This window comes from Neolamprologus multifasciatus, chromosome 5 (genome assembly GCF_963576455.1).
Source record: "Neolamprologus multifasciatus chromosome 5, fNeoMul1.2, whole genome shotgun sequence".
NCBI classification, from domain to species: domain Eukaryota; kingdom Metazoa; phylum Chordata; class Actinopteri; order Cichliformes; family Cichlidae; genus Neolamprologus; species Neolamprologus multifasciatus.
The window spans coordinates 38,517,571-38,542,289 of NC_140443.1; the positions used below are offsets into that span (position 1 = coordinate 38,517,571).

The 24,719-nt window shown below is 43.1% G+C and overlaps 1 protein-coding gene across 1 annotated transcript; it reads right to left on the minus strand.

The window, feature by feature from the left end:
• Positions 1 to 5,965: 5,965 nt before the first annotated feature.
• On the minus strand, positions 5,966 to 8,257 carry LOC146519301 (uncharacterized). Its single transcript, XM_085159906.1, has 5 exons — positions 8,148 to 8,257; positions 7,602 to 7,828; positions 7,281 to 7,428; positions 7,066 to 7,175; positions 5,966 to 6,822 (listed from the first exon to the last, which is right to left on the minus strand). Exons 1-5 carry the CDS (start codon positions 8,188 to 8,190, stop codon positions 6,514 to 6,516), a joined length of 837 nt encoding a protein of 278 aa, XP_085016032.1. The 5' UTR covers positions 8,191 to 8,257; the 3' UTR covers positions 5,966 to 6,513.
• Positions 8,258 to 24,719: the final 16,462 nt, after the last annotated feature.

Below are 24,719 nucleotides of genomic sequence, written 5' to 3' on the forward strand. Positions count from 1 at the left end.
TAGTGATTTGTAAAGCCCACACTGAGAAGCATATTACAATTAGAGAGATCAATGAAGAATTGCAAAAAATGCCATTGGTCAGAATGACAAAACAAACAAACCAGTACAGTTATCAGAGAGACTTCAGAGTGTTGGTATTGTTAATCCACTATGCAAGACTGATTGAAATGTTCGGCCCTCTACGTTTGTTATGGTGTATGAGATTTGAAAGTAAGCACCAGTATTTCAAAACGTTGTCCCGCAATTGTAGAAATTTTATGAACATTGCTACAACTTTGAGCAACAGACATCAGTTCAGACAGTTCTGGGAGTTTTCTAACAAAAGTTTACTTGGTGAATTTGAAAATGTTTTTGGAAAAAGTGTGACTACACCATTTTTGTCATTACCACTGGAACTGCAACAAGCACTGACAGTCTATTGTGGCTTTTCTGAAGTTGATAGTGCTAAGAAAGCTTTCCAGCGTGTGTCAGAAGTAATTGTGAACAGTGTCAAATACTGTGTAAGAGATGTGTTTGTCATTGATGTACTGCATTCAGAGAAGATTCCTCTGTTCTGGCAAATTAAGTACATATTTAATATTGACACAATGTGGGTCTTTTGTGGAAAAATTCTCATTCCTCTGTTATATGACAACCATTTTCATTCATACAGTGTTAGAGTTGATAGTGAATGGACGTTGCTAAAACCTGGACAGGAAATTGATGTTGCAGCTTATGACACATACTCTGTTGATAACAGTTTGTATGTAACAGTTAAGCAATGTATTTAAGAAGGTAATAAATGTGACAAGTATTTTTGACTTTGTATCTTCAATTTTTCAAATCTTGAGAGGAAAAATATAGGAAATCTGTGTGTAGATACTGAACCTTTAGAAAGACATTTTTGTACTCCTTTTAAGGGTTCTTTTTTGTACTTTATACTAAGGGTACAACTTTGCCCTTTAAAGTACAGGTTTGACGTGTAAAAGGTACAAATTACAAGGGTACAAATCAGTACCCACAGTTTAGGGTACAGAACGGTACCTTAGAGGTTACCACCCCAGTGACAAGCCATTGTACCCCTATAGGTACATTTCTGTACTTTAATTTCTGAGTGTGTGGTCAGTATTAGGACCCTACATTCTGTTTCTTTTAAATACTTCACTGACGACCGGAGTCTTCCCTGAATGTTGCAAATTAGCTGTGGTGGTGCCAATCTTGAAAAAGCCTGGACTGGATGTTGACATGGCTGCAAACTATAGACCCATCTCACATCTGTCTTTTTTGTCTAAGGTCTATGAAAAAGTTGTTTTTAAGCAGCTCACTGAGCATTTGTCAACTAACAATCTGAACCATTTCAGTCTGCTATTAGACCAAATCACTCCACAGAAACAGCTTTAGTCAAAGTGGTAAATGATCTGCTGGTAAATGCACACAACGATCGCACTTCGGTTTTATTACTGCTGGATCTAAGTGCTGCGTTTGACACTGTGCATCACTGTATTTTATTGGATAGGCTTGAACATTTTATTGGAGTTACAGGAAATGTTTTATCATGGCTGAGTTTTTACTTGTCTGTGAGGTCTCCGACTGTTAGTTTCAAAAATGATCTCTTCGAGATCTGTGCAGTGGGGCATGGGGTGCCTCAAGGCTCTGTACTTGGCCCGTTGTTGTTTTCTCTGTATCTGCTGCCTCTTGGTGTTCTATTACGTTCTTTTAATGTAACTTTTCCTTGTTATGCTGATGACCTGCAGCTTTATGTTCCTTTAACCATTGGAAATTGTGCTGAAGTGTCTAAATTAGAATTGTGTCTATCTGCAATTAGGGGCTGGTTATCGGATAATTGCAGATTTTAAGGTCCTGCTGCTCACCTACAAGGCTTTAAATGGTTTTGCACTTTCATAACTCTCTGATCTTTTGCACCCTTATGTTCTATCCCATGCTCTCCGATCCCAGGATTCTGGCCTTTTAAAGGTTCCTAGAGCCAGAAAAGAAACTATCCGGGTACACGCTTTTTCTTTTCGTGCCCCATTTTTGTGGAACAACCTCCCTCAAGATATTAGGCAGGCATGCTCTGTGGAGGTTTTTAAAGCTAAGTTGAAGACCCTCTTGTTCACCATATCCAACATGTCTTAATTCTTTGCCTTTTAGGGTTTTTTTTATTTTTATTGTTTTTAACTTGTTATTGTTTTTAACTTATATTGCTATGCATCACTTTTGTTTATTTATCTCTTTATTTTCAAATAGCTGTACAGCACTTTGTCTGAGAACACTTTATAAATAAAGTTATTATTATTATTATTATTGTTATTATTATTACTATTATTATTATTATTATTATTATGAAAGAAGTGATTTTTTTTCTAATTTTCTGGCAAGGGCTTTGCAGATTATTTTAATGTCTACATTTATGAGTGAGATTGGGTGGTAGCTGGATGGGAGTGTGGGGTCTTTACCTGGTTTAAGATGTAGGCTGATGATAGCAGAGTTTGTGTTTACAGATGTAATAAGTATAAAGCTTTGTATAAGTGTTTAAAAGATTGTTTTATTTTTTGCGGATCATGAGTAATGTTCCTAGTCGAATTGTTTATATAATAAATAGCTGTAAGTTTTAACTGGTTAGCAAGGAAATTTCCAAATATGTTGCTATGTTCAAAGTTCTCCAAACATAGCCTTTGCACTAGCTCCCCAAAGAATACATTGTGATATTCCTGGCAGGTCATTGTTTTCTAAATGAGTCCATACACCTTTTTCAAATAATTAAGGAAATCTTGTTCTGTAAGTAATGATGCATTAAATCTCCAACTCCTAATTGGTAGTGCATCTCTTTAATGTCTCTGAGAGATAGACACCTGTGTATTATTGCTGGCAGTGATAGGACGAATCTGATTATCTGTGATGTCCCTAAAAATGGGGCCCACCTTAAAATTTTGCATCACTCTAGGGGTAATTGGAGAGTTGTGCCACACATACCAGGTACAGGATATTGGCCACGAGGCCAATGAAAGGTCACAGAGAGACAGAGAAAGAACGGGATGGGACTCATGCTCAATGAAGCCGTTTGGTAAGAGAAAGAACAGCAAAAGATGGGCAAAAGGGGAAAGATAGGAGGAGGACCGAGGAGGTGATGAATAGGGCTGGGTATCATCACTGATTTCAATAATAGAGTCGATTCCGATTCACAATGTCCTGATTCAATTCTAATCGGGGAAATTTTGCCTCACACAGTAGGAAAATATATTATAATTCTGATCATTTATCAGTACTGACCTTTGTGAAACTTCATTAGAAGTGTGAGCATCACAGCAGATGCCTTTGTGTCAAAGTAACTGAAAAACATGAAGGAGATTGTCCTGGCCTTACAGCAGATAACCTTAAAAATATTTTGCAGTAGATCAAACCCTGAAGAAAACCAGGAATCAACATATAAACATCACCTAATGCTGCTGAAGTGAAGCAGAGCAAAGTTAAAGAGGTTTAATTAGAGATACGGCTAAGAGTTTTGCAATTTGATATAAGTTCTAATCAAAGGAGCTTGCAAAGAAAAGCGTCTGGACTTCTTTAAGTTGCTTGAAGACGTTTCACCTCTCATCCGAGAAGCTTCTTCAGTTCTAAGGTCAAATGGTGGAGAGTCCCAGATTTAAACCTAGTGGGAGTGTCTCCCCACAGAGGGACAAAAGGACCCCCTGGTGATCCTCTAATCGCCTGAGCCAAGGTGTGGAACTGGGTGTGGGTCCCAATCAGCCAGAGTTTCGGGTGAGCTCACTGTGAAACCTGGCCCCACCTTATCATGTGATTTCCTGAGGTCAGATGGCCCAGGATGTGAGTGGGCGTTAAGGCGTCCGGGAAGGATCTCAAAACTGGATTATAGATGGCAGAGAGTTGGTGTCGTAAACCACCGCCTCTGTTCAAAGATGGCCGCTCACAGTGGACATAGATGCTTCTTTCACTCCTCTTTCAAACCATCTGTCTTCTCTGTCCAAAATGTGAACGTTGGCATCCTCGAAAGAGTGACCTTTAGCCTTAAGATGCAGATGGACTGCTGAGTCTTGTCCTGTGGAGGTGGCTCTTCTGTGTTGTGCCATGCGCTTGTGAAGTGGCTGTTTGGTGTCTCAATGTAGAGGTCTGGGCATTCCTCGCTGCACTGTACAGCATGCACCACATTGTTAAGTTTGTGTTTTGGAGTTTTGTCTTTCGGGTGAACCAGTTTTTGTCTGAGTGTGTTGCTGGGTCTGAAATGCATTGTCTGCAATGTCATGCTTGGAGAAAACTCTCCTGAGTTTTTCTGATACACCGGCTACATAGGGGATGACAATGTTGTTGCGTCTGTCCTTCTTATCCTCCCTCATTGGTGTCTGATCTTCTTTTCTGTGCCTCTTTGCTGACTTTAAGAACGCCCATTTAGGATAGCCGCACGTTTTGAGTACCTCAGGAATTCGCATGATAAGGTGGGGCCAGGTTTTCACAATGAGCTCACCCGAAACCCTGGCTGATTGGGACCCACACCCAGTTTCACACCTTGGCGCAGGCGATTAGAGGATCATCAGGGGGTCCTTTTGTCCCTCTGTGGGGGGAAACTCCCACTAGGTTTAAATCTGGGACTCCCCACCATTTGACCTTAGAACTGAAGAAGCTTCTCGGATGAGAGGTGAAACGTCTTCAAGCAACTTAAAGAAGTCCAGACGCTTTTCTTTGAAGCTCCTTTGACTACGATGACCTGGATGACTGAGAACCTTCACAGACATACACGTTCTAATCTTAAAAAGTTTAAATTTCTTTGGTATTTAACAGCAGAAATTAGGCTTTCTTATCGGAGGTCAATTTTGAAAAAAACAAAAAATAAATAAATAAAATAAACAACAGCGGCTGACAGCACTGTACATGACTTGTGCATAATAAGCAAACAAATAATGCAGAAAACAGAGATTGGAGATGGGAAACTGTTCTTGAAGTACACTGAGAGTGAGAGAGAGCTGTGCAGGAAGTGTGATTTTATTGTGGTGGAAACAAAACAGCGAAAGTTAGAGAGCATGATATTTATCAAACATGAAGCGTAGCTTTGAGCTTCTTTTGCTGCTGGTTCAGTGAATTTTGGTTCGGAGAGTGACAAAACCTGCAGCTTTAGAAGCTGTGATATGTCGGCTTTCAGCACCGACGGCGTTAGTGATGGGATTTCCGGCTCTTTTTAGAGAACCGGCTCTTTCAGCTCGGCTCACTTAAAAGAGCCGGCTCTTTTGGCTCCCAACCGGCTCTTCAGGTTGTTTTGTTGCTTTAATTAATTTATTGTTAACAACAATATAAAATTATGCGCAAAAAGGAATTACTAATGTAAAAACAAACAAACGTGGTTTTACTTATATATGTTCCAAACTCCAAAGCATGTACTAACTCCAAAACACATTTCTAGCATTAACTGACCTTCCAAAACAGAGCTACCTAGATCACTTAAATTACACAATTGAACACATATGTGTATTGTTTGTGTATTTATACACAAGCACTCATATATATTCAAATAATTAAAAAAAAATGTTCATTTACCTGTTACTACCACACAGCAAATCCGGTCATTGATACTTCCTGCCTTGTGTAGCCACTAGGTAACAAAAGCCTGCACTGAAAAAACAGCTATACTTGAAACAAGCCAAATATTCTTAAATCTGACAAAATTTTCTTGTTTTGAGGAAAAAAAATCTGCCAATGGGGTAAGCAAAAGTTGCTTGACTAGAATTCTTAAAACTAGCAAATTAATCTAACTGCCATATGTCTTTTAACTAGACCAAATTGTCTAAAATGTATGCTTAATTGAAGAAAATGTGACTTACTATAAGGAAAGACACTTTGATATTTAGAAAATCTGTACCTAAAATGAGTATTATGCTTTCTCGAACAAGCTGTTTTCAAGAATTATTTGCTTACTTTAAGATTCTACACCTTAATTGAGATTTTTCACATAAAAAAAACTTACTATAGGACAAATTTTCTTAAAACTGAATTGTTTCTTTCGTGATTGAGCTAAGTATAAGAATTATGTTTCGACTCAGAGAACAATAATCAGCAAAAATTCCTGAGAATAAGACACCATTTCTTCAAAAAGCTACTAAAAATAAGGGAATTCATCTTAAATTAAGACAGCAAAAGCACTCTTAGTTTTGCGCTTTTATTGACACAGCAATCGGTCAGTAACTCACTGAGGTCTGTTCCAGGAGAATCATGTCTAAAATTACCTACATTTCAGCAGGGTACTGTGTAACATGGCCAATATAAGAAGTGCATATTCCAGATACTCTTAACATGAATAATAACAGTATAACACACTCATGGCTGGTATCAAAAATACATTTTGCTGAAGCTTAAAACAATCACTATTTCAAATCCTATATTACATAACTTTTTAGAAGAACAAGTTTAACGACCACACAAACAAACATGTGTTTTACATTTGAACAACTTTTCTAGAGAAAAAAAAAACAACCTCACTGACTAACACTGAGTCTGATAAACAAGGCAGATGGAGTCTGTCATCTGAGAGACTCACTCAATGAATGACTTCCACTCACCAAGCGCCTTCCTGTAAGAGGGGGTTGAATCTCGGTCATGGATGGAGTCTTTGACTATTTCAGTTTGCAAGACAGACAGCAGCGTGGAAATGCACTTTGGATATGTGAGGTGGAGGGCATAGTAATATGCCATCAGATAGAGCAGTCCCTCATTAAGGTCCTTACGGTCAAAGGTGCTCACCGGTGTGGTTCCAACAGCTATCATGCAGTTGCCTTCAGAGACAAGCAGAACTGGACAAGCCAGGGGTCGCTGACGCAGGTAGCCTTCAGGGTCTTCTGAAGTCTACATGACAGAAAAAAAGAAAAAAAAAAAGAGGATTAGAACAAGATCGTAAGAAACACAATTTTTGAGTTGCATAACAGTTTAAAATAGACCAATTTTTTTGTAGGTTTTATTAACATCAACATGTTATGGTGATCTGAACTTTAAAAATATTTGACTGACTCCACAGTAAAATATATAAAATAAAAACATGAGTAACGGCAAAACACAACAATATATACACATAGAATATTGCAGCCTTACCTTTAGGACATGGAAAAAAGCCTCACTACAGATGCCCAGCTTCTTAGGTGGTACTGTGCTGGAAGGGAAAAGCATGGGAAGGGCTCTGAACACAGCTGCTGCATGTTCCACTGGTTTGAAAAAAGAAAAATAAGACAGGGCAACACCATTAAGCATTGCAAATAATGTAATCTGCAAAGCATAAACGTAGACAAATCAAGATACTGTAGCATTACCTCCATCCAAAGTTTTTGGCGGCTTCATAACTTTCTTCATGGCACCATAAAACTGCACCTTCGAGTAGAAGATTTCCCATCTATCCTTCATCTCAGAAATGTATTTCAAGTTGGATGGTTGAATAATTCTCCGCAGCTCATCAAGGACCTGAAAAATACAGACAGAAACCCAACTAAGAGATCTATCTAGCTCTGTGTGTGGTCTTGACAATAAGTGATAACAGTTTGAACACAAGGGCCAGTATTTAAGAAATTTGAAAATCATATCAAAATGTCCCCAAAGGAATAACAGGATGGCTAAAAGAAATAAGTGCTGCTTACATGATCCAGTTCTCTGAAACAAGGATATGCCTCTAGTATCTTCACTGCTCTGTCCTGCTCCTTTATAGCATCAGAGATAATGAATTGTCTTCTAGACTCAAACTCCAGGTTCAGCAGTTGGGTAACAGCAGCTTTGTTCGTCGGTTTTTTGGTCTTGTATATTTCTTGAAGTGTCTTGTAGTGTCTTGCCTGGGTTTTCTGGCTGTCAAAGAAGTCAGCTGAACCAGCTAAACACACAGAGCAGAGGTGTGTAAATCATTTATTGCCACAGTAAGGCTTTATATATCTGTTATTGGTGCAAAACAATAAAACAAAAATACCAAAATATATCTGTAAATTAGATCAACAAATTAACTAACCACCTATCTTAAAATTGTTCATTCATCCTGTAAAGTTGTCACTATTAAATGGAACACAAAGATTCCAAGATAAACATTTAAGTAGTTGCGTTCCATTGTTAGCAGAATTTTTAAGAAAAAAAAAAGTATCGTCCAAACCACATTTACACTCAGGGTGTAATAAGAGGGTGTATTATATTATACTTGCATTCTTCATCACTGCCATCCTGGTGGTGCACTGGGGTGCCCATGGATCTAACTGGTGATTTATCTAGAATAATAGTTGATGCACTGGACTCCTCACTGCTGTCACTTTATGCAACGCTTTCATTCCCATCCTTTCTTGGCTTCTTTGCAGGAGGTTTTTTGCCCTTCCTTGGACTTTTGACATTGGAGAGTCTCTTCATTAGCTTTTTAGCAACATGCTCCTAACAGGTACAAACGGTAAAAATTAAAAGATGATAAGATACATCACTCATGATTAACACAGAGTGGTATTGAGCAAATGCTACTTACCCACTCACCACACGTTTCTTTAAGCATTGGGTAGTACTCCATCAATTGCTTTGCCATGGCATCAACCTCATGTTTGCTGGGGTATCTGGAGTCCTCAGCTGCTCTTGCTATCGAAATCATGTTTGTCATGGTGTTTCTTACGAGTCGACAAAAGAGTTCCTTTGACAAAGGTTCAGCACACTCTGTCCCCAGCCGCTTCTTTTCAAAGTAGGAACGTCGAGCTTGCTCAAGTTCACTGTCTGTGAAGACTATGTACTCCGGGTTGGACATAGTCACAAACTGCTGGGTTCCTCTCTGGAGAAGTCAACATCTCCAGTGGTTGTTAGCGTTTTTTCAGCAGCAGTCTTGTTCTAAAATAGAGTGTACATAGGGCTAATTTCACATAAAATTGCACAAGAACTTTAGGTCTCTAAACATGAAAGAAAGTACAACAAAATATCAGTAAAGTGTTGAACAATAAAAAATATGTATATTTAATAAATGTGTAGGCCACTTGATTTAAATCAAAACTAAAGAAGATGATCAACATCTCTTCTACTGTCTGTTAAGTGAATATTGGTGGAATTGCTTGAAACTGCATAAAACAAACTGGTGTGTTCTCAGTTTTGTCACACAGCGATAGGACAGAACTTACTTCTTCACATTTGTGCACTGCAAGCCATAGAGCCCGACTGAGGAAATGTTCAGGACCAGGAAACAGATCTTTGATGTCATCTCGTGAAAGTGATGAGAGCATGTCTTCTCCAACATTTGCTTCTGCAATAGGAGTTTCCAATTATCACTACATTGCATTATCCTAATGTGCAAGCCAGCTGACAGCTTTGCTTGGGTAACACACTGTCATGGTCCTGGGCCATGTTGGCCCAGTATTCTTAGTTTTCGTGTGTTTTGTATTTTGTTCTTTATTTATGCCTTGGTTCCTAGGTTGTTTAGTTAAGATGTTCCTTATTTGGTTACCCCCTGTGTGCCCCTCTGTGTATCTGTGAACCCTTGTTTCCCCTCCTTGTGTTTTATTCCATGTTTTCCCCAGCCCGTTATGTCCGTGCCCTCTCTCCACCTGTCTGAACCTCTGTGTACTTCCTGTTTTACTTTGACAGTCTCCCATCAGTGTTGCATTTACTCCTGCCGTGTCTTGTTATGATTATCAGTGTCACCTGTGTTCCCCGTGTGCTCCCACTTCCCTCATTAACCCTCTGTGTATTTATGTCTGCGTCTCCCTCAGTTCTGTGTCGCGTTCTCCCTCATGACTGTGTGCCCCTCCGTGTGTTTCCTCGTGAGTCAGTTCCTTAGTACTTCCCAGTTTAGTTTCATATTATTTTGTATTGCCTTTATCCTCTGTCAGCAATAAAGCTGTATTTTGAGTTCAGTCCTGTTTTCCCGTGAGTTTGCGTTTGGGTCCTCTCCTGCCTGCACACAGCCTGATCATGACACACACAGGATACATAAGAAACATAATTTAATATTTACCATTTAAAAACAATTCTCTATTCCATTATCTTCCCTCCTGACTGCTCCTCAGGTTCTAAATTACCTTCCTCCCATTGACTGGAAAAAGTAATATATTTGTGATACATTAATTATATACGTGTATACATATAAATGTCTTTTTTTTTTTAACTTCCTGTGCTAAAGTATATAATGAAATAACTTCACTAATGGAAATTTGAAACTCCCACAATTTCTGTAAAACTGGCATTAAATTATGGCACTTTGCACAGTTGTTGAATAAATTCACAGACACTGAAACTAATAGCACTAGTGTGGAGGTATGTAATAACGACAGGAGAGGTCTCAGTGTCTCAGTCACTCCAACTTTATTAACTGACTCTCAGAACATCACATACAGTTAGCGCCAAAATCTCCACCCCTGCACTTCCCTTCAACTTGGGTGTGAGTGGAGCCACCTGGTGGTCCGCCACACATACCCCCCCCCCCGAACACACAGTTAGGTCTCTATTCAGTCCAGGACCCTGGGCCTAAGCAAACGGCCCGAACGACTGAACATGGGAGGGAGAGAACAGGCAGAGGAAGGTCCATCCTGTGAACGAGGCTGGTGAAGGCGAGCAGGAAAGGCAGAAGAAGGCTCAAACGCCGGTGGTCCGGGGGTAGTCCTGGGGGGAAAACCAGAGTCTGTCAACCCCATCGAGGAGGGCGGCCACGGCGAGGGGCCTGGGCCGGCACTACATTACTGTCCGGAAGAACATGTGCAGGTTTAAGTCTGTCAACACACACAGTCTCCCTTCGACCCCCAAAATCCAAAAAAAAATGTTTCTGGCCCGGTTCGATAACCCTGAATGGGCCGTCATACAGCGGCCGCAGCGGTGTCCTGTGGGCATCGTGCCTGACAAAAACAAACTTGGCAGTCTCTAAAGTCTTTGGAACAAATGTGTCAGGCACGCAATGGTGCACCGGACCAGGAACCCGAAGCGAGTGCAAAAGCGGGTTGAGAGATAGCACAGTTGGATCGAAGCAGGGGGGAGGGTTCTCGGGCAAGAATTCTCCAGGCACGCGGAGGGCTTGACCACACACTAGCTCAGCTGGGGAAGCGCCGAGATCCTCCTTAACCGCAGAGCGCAGCCCAAGCAAAACCCACGGGAGGCGGTCAACCCAATTGCCATCCTTTAAGGAGGCACGAAAAGCAGCCTTAAGCGACCGGTGGAACCGTTCACACATCCCATTAGCTTGCGGGTTGCATGCGGTTGTGCGGTGGACTTTAGCCCCCAGTCCATCAGCCATGGCCGACCAAAGCTCGGAAATGAACTGAGGGCCTCTGTCTGACGTAATGTCCGCGGGTGGGCCAAAATGCGAACACCAGGTCGACAAAAACGCCTTGGCCACCACTGCTGCGGTAGTGGACGCCAGGGGGACCGCCTCCGGCCAACTGGTGGTGCGGTCAACAACAGTCAAAAGGTGCGTAAAACCTTGTGACTGCAGTAGAGGACCCACCAGATCGACATGCACATGATCGAAACGTTTGCCGGGTATGAAGAACTGCTCCAGGGGCGCCTTGGTGTGTTTATGAACCTTCGCACGCTGGCAGGGAATGCACGCCGACGCCCATTCCTTAACAGATTTGCGAAGGCCTGGCCAAACAAATTTAGAGCTGACCAGTTTAACAGAGGCCCGGACCCCCGGATGAGAGAGAGCATGTACCGAGTCAAAAACTCGACGACGCCAGGAAATGGGAACCACTGGGCGAGGGTGGCCGGTGGAAACGTCACAGATGAGCAGGGGACCACCGTCCTACACGGGTCTGTCCTCCAGTATGAGGCCCGTCTGGGTGGATTTAAGCGCGAGGATGTCCGGGTCACCGCTCTGATCGGCAGCCATGGCGGAGTAGTCTATGCCGAGAAAGACGGGAGAAACCAGCGCACGGGACAAACAGTCAGCCACATGATTGGATTTACCAGCCACGTGCCGAATGTCCGTGGTAAACTCAGAAATTGCTGCCAACTGGCGCTGCTGGTGTGCACTCCATGGATCAGAAACCTTGGACATGGCAAACGTCAAAGGTTTGTGGTCCACGTACGCGGTAAAGTGACGACCCTCGAGAAAAAAACGGAAATGACGAGTCGCCAGGTGGAGTGCCAGTAGCTCCCTGTCAAAAACGCTGTAATTGCGTTCGCTGTCACGCAGCGTACGGCTGAAAAAGGCAAGCGGTTGCCAGACACCCGAGATTCGCTGTTCCAGCACCGCACCCACCGCTATATCTGACGCATCGGTGGTCAACGCAATCGGTGCTGAGGGGGATGGGTGGGCCAGAAGGGCAGAATTAGCTAACGCTGACTTAGCATCAGAAAACGCTTGGATGCTTTCCGGAAACCAGTCAACGGAGTCATTAGCTTTGCGGAAATTCCGAAACAGCTCGGACTTTGTCAGGCAACGGAACCGCGCCCTCGGCGGAAATACGGTGCCCAAGGAAATCGAGAACCGGCAACCCAAACTGGCATTTAGACGGATTAATGATCAGTCCATGCTCTGCCAAACGCTGAAAAACCTGACGCAGATGGAACATGTGCTGCTCCTTCGAGCTGCTGGCCACCAGTATATCATCAAGAGATACAAAAACAAAGGGCAGCCCGTGCAAGACCGAGTCCATCAACCGCTGGAAGGTTTGGGCGGCACCTTTCAGGCCAAACGGCATGCGCAGAAACTCGAAAAGGCCGAAAGGTGTAATTACAGCGGTTTTGGGGACATCCTCCGCGCGCACGGGAACCTGGTGATATCCCCGTACCAAATCGATCTTCAAAAAAACCGAGGTCCCCGCAAGATGGGCGGAAAAATCTTGGATGTGGGGAATGGGATAACGATCGTTCTCTGTGACATTATTAAGATGACGGATATCCCCACAAGGTCGCCACCGACCATCAGATTTAGGCACCATGTGTAACGGGGAAGCCCAGGCACTATTCGAACGCTGCACGATGCCCAGACGCTCCATGGTGGCAAATTCTTCCCGAGCGACAGCCAGTTTGGCAGGGTCGAGGCGGCGCGCAAACACCGGGGGCCCTACTGTAGTTATGTAATGATCCACCCCGTGCTTCGTCACCGTGCTCGAGAAAGTGGGGACAGTGAGTGAGGGAAACTCAGAAAGCAAACACTGAAAAACGTCACCTGAATCTACTGAGTTAGCATGCACCGCGGGCTGAGCACCCCGAGTCAAACAGGGCAATGAGGAAAATGACACAGCATCAATTAAACGTCTGTTAGCAACATCAACCAGCAGTCCGTGGGCACAAAGAAAATCAGCGGCTATTATAGGCACAGAGCTAGCAGCAACAACAAAGTTCCACTGAAAGTCACGGTCATGAAAGCAAACAGTCACTAACCTTTCACCGAAGGTTTTGATGGGAGAGCCATTAGCCGCTGTTAGCAATGGCCTGCAGCCCTCAGCTAGCCTGTCCGAGCCAGCCAGGGGAAGAAGGCTCTTCTGTGAGCCGGAGTCCACCAGGAAACGCCTCCCCGAGCGTGAATCCTCTAAGAAAAGCAGCCTTTCCTTGTTGCCAGCGGTCGCGGCTGCTACAGAGCGCTGACATGCCCGTTTCCCTGGGTCTGGAAACTGCAAGGCGGGAGACAGCGCCGTGCCTTCGCTCCAAAACGCTAGTGATAAAAGCAAAGCCCTTTTCCGCGGTGCCGCCATGCAGCGATTCCGGCTACCGTGGACGAGTCAGAGGGCCCCTGGAGCATCGGTGAGGGGGCGGGGGAAAACGCTGGTGAGTCCTGAACAATCGCCTGGACGCCGAAACTCCTGGTAGCCAGGAGAATGCGATCCGCCTCTTCCGCAAGGGAGCGGTAATCTTTCGTGGCCAATAGCGGGGAGTCGGCAGCTGTCGGAGAAAGAGGTGGGTGAAGAGAAATCCTCCGTCATCCGCGCCCAGCAAGGACAGCATGCTCTCCATGAGCTCGAGAGCGGTGCCGTCACCCAGGCCCGCGAGGGAAAGGAGTTTCTCGGCCCGCTCAGCATCAGAGAGGGAGTAACGCCACAGCAGCAGCTCCTTCAGGGCGGTGTACTTGCCTTGGGCTGGGGGGTCCCGGAGGAGAGTCATCACACGGCGGGTTGACAGCGGGTCAAGTGAGGCCACCACATGGTGGTATTTAGTATCGTCGGCTGAAACTCCACGAAGAGCAAACTGAGCTTCTACGTGCACGAACCATGAAGGAGGATCGTGAAGCCAAAAATCCGGCAATTTAAGCGCCACAGCAAACGCAGCCATTGGCGGAGGTGAAAGTCCGGCGGCAGCCGATGCCTCCAGGCCGGAGCTGGCTTCGTCGTCGAGCCTTAGCATGTTCGCTACAGGGGTCACCAATGTGGAGGTATGTAATAACGACAGGAGAGGTCTCAGTGTCTCAGTCACTTCAACTTTATTAACTGACTCTCAGAACATCACATATAGTTAGCGCCAAAATCTCCACCCCTGCACTTCCCTTCAACTTGGGTGTGAGTAGAGCCACCTGATGGTCCGCCACACTAGCATATTTAAATATGCTGATGCAACTAAGCTAACTGCACAAGCTAAGCTAACAACCGGTATAGCCTGCCATGCTAGCGACTTAACATGCAACATAGCAGAACACAAAACATAGAAAAAACAAAACAGTCACATACCTTTCAGGGTGGCAATTGTTATTTCGTCCAGTTTCTCCATAGCGTGCCTTAATTTCTTCACACTGTACCACTGTATCCCAGACCCCAAAATATTACTAATCCTGCAATCCAAACTTGAGGCGCGAAGCTAGAGGCGGGAAGCTGGACTGTACCAACTCAGTAGTATGGGGTTGTGTACAGAAATGGTTTAGTTCGCTCTTTTATATCAATAAAATTATATATATTTAAAGATTTGACTATTTAGTTAGATTATATTCAGTAAATACTGACATGTGGGTACTATTACTTACTACAGTTGTTATAAGGCACCGAATTAGGATAGCCATTTCTACCCCTTAATGGAATAATCCTGGTCATCTTAGCTTTATAGGAAAAACGGTTCACAGACCAGTAAAACAAAATGATTTGGCGCTGTGTTATCTGCTTCGTTTTTGTGGGTCTGACCCTCAAATCCTTACTGAGTCATATTATTGAATAGCCTTTATTGTCATTGTACAAGGTACAACGAAATTGGAGTGCCACTCCCTTGGTGCAAAATGCAATAATAAATATAAATATAAAATATAAAAAGTACAATAAAACAACCGAAGTACTCAAACAATAATAAGTACGATATATACAGAATAGTAACATTCATATAATGATAGTATGAATTAGGGATGCACCGATACCGATACTGGTATTGGGTATCGGGGCCGATACTGTAAAATGTGTGTGTACTCATACTCGTAAAAGTTAACCGATACCATGAACCGATACTAACTTATTTCATTAATCAGAGGGTGGATTTGAGCACTACTGTGCTCAAATGTTTTCAATATGTTCCGCTTGTCAGAAGTTTGGAACAGTTATTGTCCCATCCAAGAGTTTTGGCATTGATAGATGAGCAGAAGAATTACAGAAATTAGTATTTATATGACATCATAGACGGAAAACTCAAAGTCTCGCTGTTTATTTTCTGCACACCCCTCTGCCTTACAGATAATCCTTTACTCAGATGAAATTGAAATTTGTAACCCACTTGGATCTCATGCCTCCAAAAATAAGTTGGTAATGTTCTATTATACTTTGGGAAACATTAATCCTAAATATCAATCAAAACTAGCTGCCATTCGTCTACTTGCCATTGCAAAAAAGAGTGCGCTTTCTGAATGTGGTGTAGATGGAATCTTGCAAAGGCTGCATGAGGACTTAGTAAAGCTATATAATGGAGTTAGAATTCAAACTGGAAATGGTGAACATGAAATATTTGGAGCATTAGTTTCATTATGTGGAGACACTTTGGTGCAACATGAGCTTTGCGGGTTTAAAGAGGGTGTTGGGTTTACTCATAGCAAATGCAGGCAGTGTGAATGTTCATTTGAGGACATGCAAATTTATTTTGATGAGGATAACTTTGAGGAACGGACATTTGAACAAAATGTCCGGCAATGTAGCGAAATTGAGAAGGCCAACACAGAGTATCTAAGAAGCAGCTTAAAAACAACATATGGAATAAACAGAAGAAGCAAACTTATTAATTTCCCAGCATTCAACTTGATCCAACAAACACCCCAAGACATCAATGACAACTAATCAAAGCCTACGGATTAATGGCCATGAGTACCATTCACAGAAAGCGGGGAATGGCTACAATCACAGCATTGTAGGATGGCAAAAGATGTACCCTTGGGCCCCCCCTTCTCGATTCAGAGATGGTCAGCATCCTGACAGCCCGATGGACGAAGCTGTCTCTCAGTCTGCGTGTTCTGGCCCGGAGGCTCTTCAGTATCCTTCCTGATGGCAGCGAACTGAATACGCTGCTGAAGGGATGAGTGAAGTCACCTGTAATGGAGAGGACCTTCCAGAGGAGGCAGGTGCAGCTGCTCTCACTACCCGTTGTCATTTTTTCCTGCAGAACCCAGTGCAGGAGTCATACCACACAGTGATGCAGCTGGTGAGGATACTCTCAACTGTGCCTCTGTAGAAGGTGCTCATAATGGGGGTTGAATCTCTTGTGCTTCTCAGTTTGCAGAGGAAGTTGAGTCGCTGTTGGTCTTCTCCACATTCAGGGACAGGTTGTTGTTGCTGTACCACTCTGCCAGATGGTTAACTTCACCCCTGTAGTAGATCTCGTTGTGGGTCAGCAGAGTGAAGAGAAGGGGGCTCAACACACATCCTTGGGGAGCCCCCGTATTCAGTGTTCTTGGGCTGGAGGTGTTGCTGTCGACCTGTACTGTCTGCTGTCTTCCTGTCAAGAAATCTAGCAGCCAGTTATACAGCAAGGTGCTGATCCCCAGCAGATCCAGTTTGTTGGGGTTGCTGGGGAATGATGATGCTGAAGGCTGAACTGAAGTCTACGAACAGCACTCTGACATATGAGTCTCTAGTGTTCAGATGTGTGAGGGCTGAGTGAGAGGCAGTTGAAATTCCATCATCACTTGAGCGTTTTGACAAAAGCGATAATTTGATTTGATGCATGACTAACCGTTCAAAGCACTTCATAATGATGGAGGTGAGTTTGACAGGACGGTAGTCCTTAAAGCAGGAGGTAGATGACTTCTTGGGTACAGTAATGATGGTGGAGGCTTTGAGGCATGTGGGAACGGCGGTACTGATTTTGGCAAGGGATCTCCACACACTGTCTGGGGATTGTGTCACCACGGTCTGTAGAGTGGGCTTGTAGTCTGTGATGGTTTGTATTCTTTGCCACTGCCTCCAAGTATCTCTGCTGTTGCTGAAGCTTTACTGTAGCTGATGCCACGTGACAGGTTTGCCCTTGCTGTTCTTTGGCTCACCTAATTCCCGGCTCTGAAGGCTTGCATTTTTCAACCTTAGGAGCATTTAAACCTGACCTGTGAGCCATGGTTTCTGATTGGCCCGGACAGTGATAGGCCTGGTGTCACAACCTGCAGGATCGGCAAGGTGCTGATCAGAATCTCTCCACTCCTAGCCCTCCTTCTCTTCTCTTTTTCCCTCTCTCTCCCCCTCTCTCCTTCTCTGCCTTGTTTTGCAGGGGAGGAACTCATGGCGGCTTCACGCCCTCGGTCCACGCCTTCCTGGATTGGGAACACCTGGGCCTCATCAGACCAGCTGGTACATTAGAAGGAGGAGATCAGCTGTTCAACGCTGGATTGTTGTGAAGGCTCTAGTCAGTACATATCTAACTCAAGTTTCCTGTGCCTCCGTCTCAGAGACTTAACGAGTGTTTCTTTGTTCCTAGATTCCCCATGTTTCCCCGTGTGGAATGTGGAAGGAGTGACTGGTCGCTAGTGGAGAAGAGAGAGGTTGAACTGAGCGTGTGTGTGATTTCCCCGTTTTCCCTGGAGCCCTGCCCCTCACGTCTTGTATATAGCACTAACCCCGCACTGTCTGTACATACACTTGGTGAAGATCTGTAAATAAACCGTCTCTGTTTAAACGCTACTCAGGAGTCCTGCGAGTGGATCCTCTATGGTCTCTGTGACATCATCGATGCATTTTGGGATGTAGGCAGTAACAGTTTCTGTATATTCCTGAAAGTCTGTGGTGTTGTCGTGTGTGGCAGCCTGTGGTGGAAAAGCAGTCTTGCAGAGCCTCTGAGGACCCTTCTGGCCGTACCTGCTTACGAACTGGTTTGGTGACTTTCACCAGGGGCCTGTGGGAACCCATGGCACACCTAGGTTTCCACATGTACTGACCCTTATGCAAAATAGGTGGAATTAAGACACAGTTCCAAAAGCAAACACAACGGATCAGTGCTGAGAGTGGTCCTGTTGCTGAGGTTGGGGTGATCCTGTAATCTCTTATGAACGACCTCCAACGCTTCTATGACTGGGATGCAAGTGAAGACAGATGTAACATCTCTCTCTCACTGTACATGTACTGTTTATAAAATTAGGGGAACATAACCTGCACAAACAAAATAATTTGCAGGACAAATATTTGACATCAATTTTGTTCGATTTGAAGAAGGTAGGGGGGCCAACTTCACTCACATATGTTTATAAGGTTGGGGAAACCTGCAGTCAGCTGAGAATGAAGAAGTCACCTGGATGAGTGACGAAACGTTTCTCCAACTGAAAATGTCCAGATGAACAGAATCAACCTTTTGGGATTTACTTACCTGGATGATTGAGCACGCATCAAGACGTTATTTTATTAAATTTTTTAAAATGTTAGCAGCACAAACAAAATTTTTTGCAGCACAAACCAGCACAAATGCTTGACATCAATTTTGTTTGATTCCATTAATATGGGGGGGCTGGTTGACCTCTGTTGACCTCTAGAAATATTTGTTAATATCTTTAAAATGATAGCAGCACAAACAAAAAATTTTGCAGCACAAATGTTTAACATCAATTTTCTTTAATTTGGGTAATATGGGGGGGGGACCTTTTAACCTTTACCTTTTCATTAATATCTTTAAAACAGAAGCAGCACAAACAACAATTTTAGCAGCACAAACCAGGACAAACATAGCACAACTGATTGACACCAATTTTGTTTGATTCCATTAATGTGGGGGGGCTGGTTGACCTTTGATGACCTCTAGAAATTTTTGTTAATATCTTTAAAATGATAGCAGCACAAATTACAATTTTTGCAGCACAAACCAGCACAAACGTAGCACAAACGTTGGACATCAATTTTCTTTAATTTGGGTAATATGGGGGGGCTGGTTGACCTTTTGACCTTTACATTTTCATTAATATCTTTAAAACAGAAGCAGCACAAACGACAATTTTAGCAGCACAAACGTAGCACAGTTGATTGACACCCATTTTGTTTGATTTAAGTAATGTGGGGGGGCTGGTTGACCTCTGATGACCTCTAGAAATTTTTATTAATATCTTTAAAATGATAGTAGCACAAACGAATTTTTTTGCAGCACAAACCAGCACAAACGTTTGATACCACTTTTATTGGATTTGAAGAAGGTGGGGGGGCCAACTTCACTCACATCGAACAAGGAGAGCGCTGATCAGAAATGCAGCCAAGAGGCCCATGGTGACTCTGGACGAGCTGCAGAGATCTACAGCTCAGGTGGGGGAATCTGTCCATAGGACAACTATTAGTCGTGCACTGCACAAAGTTGGCCTTTATGGAAGAGCGGCAAGAAGAAAGCCATTGTTAACAGAAAACCATAAGAAGTCCCGTTTGCAGTTTGCCACAAGCCATGTGGGGGACACAGCAAACATGTGGAAGAAGCTGCTCTGGTCAGATGAGACCAAAATGCAAAACACTATGTGTGGAAAACTAACACTGCACATCACTCTGAACACACCATCCCCACTGTCAGATATGGTGGTGGCAGCATCATGCTCAGGGGGTGCTTCTCTTCCTTCCAGCAGGACAACGACCCTGAACATAAAGCCAGGGCAACAATGAGACGGTTTAAAACAAAACATATCCATGTGTTAGAACGGCCCAGTCAAAGTCCAGATCTAAATCCAATCGAGAATCTGTGGCAAGATCTGAAAACTGCTGTTCACAAACGCTGTCCATCTAATCTGACTGAGCTGGAGCTGTTTTGCAAAGAAGAATGGGCAAAGATTTCAGTCTGTAGATGTGCAAAGCTGGTAGAGACAGACCCTAAAAGACTGGCAGCTGCAACTGCAGCAAAAGGTGGTTCTACAAAGTACTGACTCAGGGGCTGAATAATTACGCACACTTTTGAGTTATTTCTTTGTTAAAAATGTTTGGAATCATGTATGATTTTCGTTCCTCTTCTCACATGTGCACCACTTTGTGTTGGTCTTTCACGTGGAAGTCCAATAAAATTGATTCATGTTTGTGGCTGTAATGTGACAAAATGTGGAAAAGTTCAAGGGGGACGAATACTTTTGCAAGCCACTGTAGTTAGTGAAGAAGAAACACCCAGTGCATCATGGGAATCCCCCAGCAGCCTACACCTATTGCAGCATAACTAAGGGAGGATTCAGGGTCCCCTGGTCCAGCCCTAACTATATGCTTTAGCAAAAAGGAAAGTTTGTAGCCTAATCAGGCTTCCAAATCAATTAAAACTCTGTCTGGGTCTTTAGTTCATTAGCATCAAGTGCAGGATCTACCAAGGAAATGCTCTGTCCTCACTGCTGTTCTGCATAGGCCTGAACCCCCTCAGTGAGATCACTGACAAGACCGGCTACGGATACCAACTGTGGAATGGAGCAGTTGTAAGCCACCTCCTGTACATGGATGACAGGAGGTGGGTCAGGCAAATTCTGAGGAGTCAGCTGAACGGTAACAACAAGATCCTGGCTATCAACACCTATGCCCTGCCTGTGATCAGGTACCCTGCAAGGAAGCTCCTGACCATGCATGAGGGTTTCACCCCAAGTCCAGCACCCTGAGGCTGTACGCTAAGTGGAAGGAAGGGGGCCGGGGACTGGTGAGTGTCAGCACCACAATCCAGGATGAGACAACGGACATCCAAGAATACATCAGGAAGATGGCCCCAACCGACCGTATGCCCAGTGAATACCTCAGGTAGTGGAAACCCGAGGAAGAGGAGAAACCATCATGGAAGGACAGGCCCCTGCACGGTATGTACCACTGGCAGATAGAGGAGGTGGCTGATATCCAGAAATCCTACCAGTGGCTGCTCAAAGCTGGACTGAAACACAGCACAGAGGCACTAATCATGGCAGCACAGGAACAAGATCTGAGCGCAGGATCCATAGAGGCTATCACACCAGGCAAGACACCAGGCTGTGTATAGATGCCCCAGAGACAATCCAGCACATAACAGCAGGGTGCAAGATGCTAGCAGGCAGGGCATACATGGAACGCCATAACCAAGTGGCCGGCATAGTGTACAGGAACATCTGTGCTGAGTATAACCTGGAAGTCCCGAGGTCAAAATGGGAGACACCCCCAAGGATGGTGGAGAATGACCGAGCTAAGATCCTGTGGGACTTCCAGATACAGACGGACAAAATGGTGGTGGCTAACCAACCGGACATAGTGGTGGTAGACAAACAGAAGAAGACGGCTGTAGTGATCGATGTAGCAAATGACAGGAAGAAGGAACACAAGAAGCTTGAGAAATACCAAGAGCTCAGAGAAGAGTTCAAGAAGATGTGGAGGGTGAAGGTGACGGTGGTCCCAGTGGTAACTGGAGCACTCGGTGTGGTGACTCCCAAGCTAGAGGCGAGTGGCTCCAGCAGATCCCGGGAACAACATCGGAGATCTCTGTCCAGAAGAGCGCAGTCCTAGGAACCGCTAAGATACTGCGCAGGACCCTCAAGCTCCCAGGCCTCTGGTAGAGGACCCGAGCCGAGGATAGACTGCCGACAGGGGAGAGAGGGGAATTATTATAAATATATATATACACACACACACATATCAGCATACATGTATGCACACATACACATACATGCATACATACATGCACATACACAAAGAAAATTGTTGTAGTGATAATGATAATACTAACAATAACACTGACAGTAATAATAATAATAACACTAAACCACCAAACCCACGCTTTTAACACACACATTCACATGATCACATCCATATAGATTTTTTCTTTTTTTCTTTTGCACATACACACATGCACACACGTATATATACATTTTCCCTTTTTCTCAAAACTGTTTGAGGAGTGGAAGAAGTTTCTTTTGCTATTCTTGGATTTCTTATGGACACTGGTCATTCATCTTATATGTAGATCCTTTCATGTCCCTCCCACTTTTTATGAATTCCTTTTGTTTGAAGCGTTCGAATTTGGCTACAATACGTCTCTGTTGGTGTTTTTGGCCCTGATGTGGTGAACCAGGTGAAAGGTAATTGTAGTTCAGTTATAAATGTATCTTTCATAAATGTAAACTATAGTAGATAGAACAATGATTATGGGCAAACAGGTTTTCCAGCAGTTTGAGCTAAAAGTTTGAAATTATATTCAAAATGACAAAATGTACTCTTTAATTTTCATTTCAACATATTAATCGCAATTAGGTTGCCTATTGCATACACCTCAAAATCTGCTGGTTCTCAGTGAAATACGTTGTTTTTGTGCATCATCATATAGATAGATGTAATTCAAACATCTTTTATTCAGTTTGAGCTAAGAATTTCAAATTATACTCAAAATGACAAAATGAACATGTTTAAACAAGAACAGTGACATTTCACTACATTAACTGCTATTATAAATTCTCAGGGAGTACAGCGGTCTCTCACAATAACGCGGTCCACCTTTCGCAGCCTCGCTGTTTTGTGGATTTTTTTGTGCAATTTGTGCATGCTTTTTTTCTTTTCTTTTTTTTTTCTTTTACAGCGCATTTTGTTCTGCTTCCTGATTGGCTGTAGACCATTGTCAATCAATCTCATGCTGTGTCTCCTGTACAGTACAGAATATGTTCAGCTTGTAAAATTTACATAGATCTTCGATTGCTAGCTGTGTGATTCTGAAGTGCTGTAAAATGGTAAAATGGTAAATGGCCTGTATTTGTATAGCGTTTTTCTAGTCCCTAAGGACCCCAAAGCGCTTTACACAACCAGTCATCCACCCATTCACACACTGTACTGTATGTTTGTATGTTTTCTCCCCACCAAACAACAATGTTGACGAAACGTTTTGCACCGTCAAAGGGACCTGCAGGTGCCTTTGGTTTCATTCTATAATACTGGACTTGTGTTTTTACACTCAAAAAAATGACATTGGGTGGTTGTTACATGTACAAGATTCAAACTTAGATCACATTAGATGTCAAACTGCAGGAAAATGGCTGGAATTTTAAGAGGCAGACAACTACACCCACACCACGTGTATGCTATCGCTATTTATTGTGGTTTAACCTCTCAAGGACAAAAATGTACAGAAAATTCTGCATCAAGCCTTGTAATCATAGGTTTCCTAGTTTTGATAAGCCTGGATTGACAGTTTGGTGGTGTGATGGTTAGTGCTGTTGCCTCTTAGCAAGAAGGGCATGGGTTCAAATTCACAATCTGGCTGTTTTGCAGTGTGTTATTAGAGTGAGCTTAATTGGTCATTCTAAATTATCCATGAATGTAAGTGCAGATGATTGTTTATCTCTATGAAATCATCAACTCCAGTATTGGTTCATTAAGCAAGACTAGCAGTAATTGCCTTGATTAACAAAGTAGTTGTTCAAACAACAAGATTGTGTTTTCCTGAAGTGTTTAACTTGTGTAAAATGAATTAAAACAAATTTCACTTTACATACTTCAATAAATCACTTCAAGTCAATGCAAGTATACTATGTTGATCCAATGTAATCTGATTACATTAAACCACCAAATGTCAAATGCGTTGGTTTGCCATGGTCAAAAATGGTTTATTGTACTTGGTTAAATCACGTGTAAAAAGGTGCCATGATTAAATTGTTTTCATTCAACAACAGATTTTTTTGAGTGTACGAAGGTATGAACTTTGAGAGTTTAAACAAGAGAGAAAAGTGTGAAAATGTTCCTGCCTGTCTGAGAAAAGTGTATAAAGTGTGTAGTGAGGGGTTTTACAGCCTTAAAACATCTATAATAATTGTAAAAATAAAGCTGGCTACTTCGTGGATTTCACTTATTGCGGGTTATTTTTAGAATGTAACTACCGCGATAAACGAGGGACCACTGTACACGTCAGAATCACTTGTTCTCAGTGGAATATGGTCTTTTAATGCATCATCAAAAAAAAAAAAAAAACGGTTTAATTCTTTAAGTAAAAGGCTAACAAACAGTTTTCAGTTTGAGGCTGAAGCGCTGGTGCCTCTGTTAGAAAAACAACACAGTGCTTCAGAAGCACTATGCTGAGGCTTGGTTCATCTAACCCGAGTCACGTAATCAGTAATGTTGGAAGCTTCATTTGGTACGTCACTGCTTTCAGTACCTGATTCAATGGTTTAATGAAGTAAATCATTGGTGGGATCTTTGGTGCGTTTTGTGATGATTCTGTGCGAGAGATAGTGAACCAGTGTGCGAGATGTCATGGAGCCAGCGAGGAAGAGAGGACTTTCTGTCTATTCCTAAATAAAAAACAAACAAATAGAATAACTTTATATGTGTTGTGTTTTTATTTTACCAGTTCATTACAAATCCTGCCCACAGGTCACAAACATACTTAAGAAATACACTACACATAAAAGTTATAATAGATTATATCAAATGTGCCTGTCCACTGGATAATTACATAACCACATGGAGGCAGGACATCACAGCACACTCCCAACCTATTGTAAC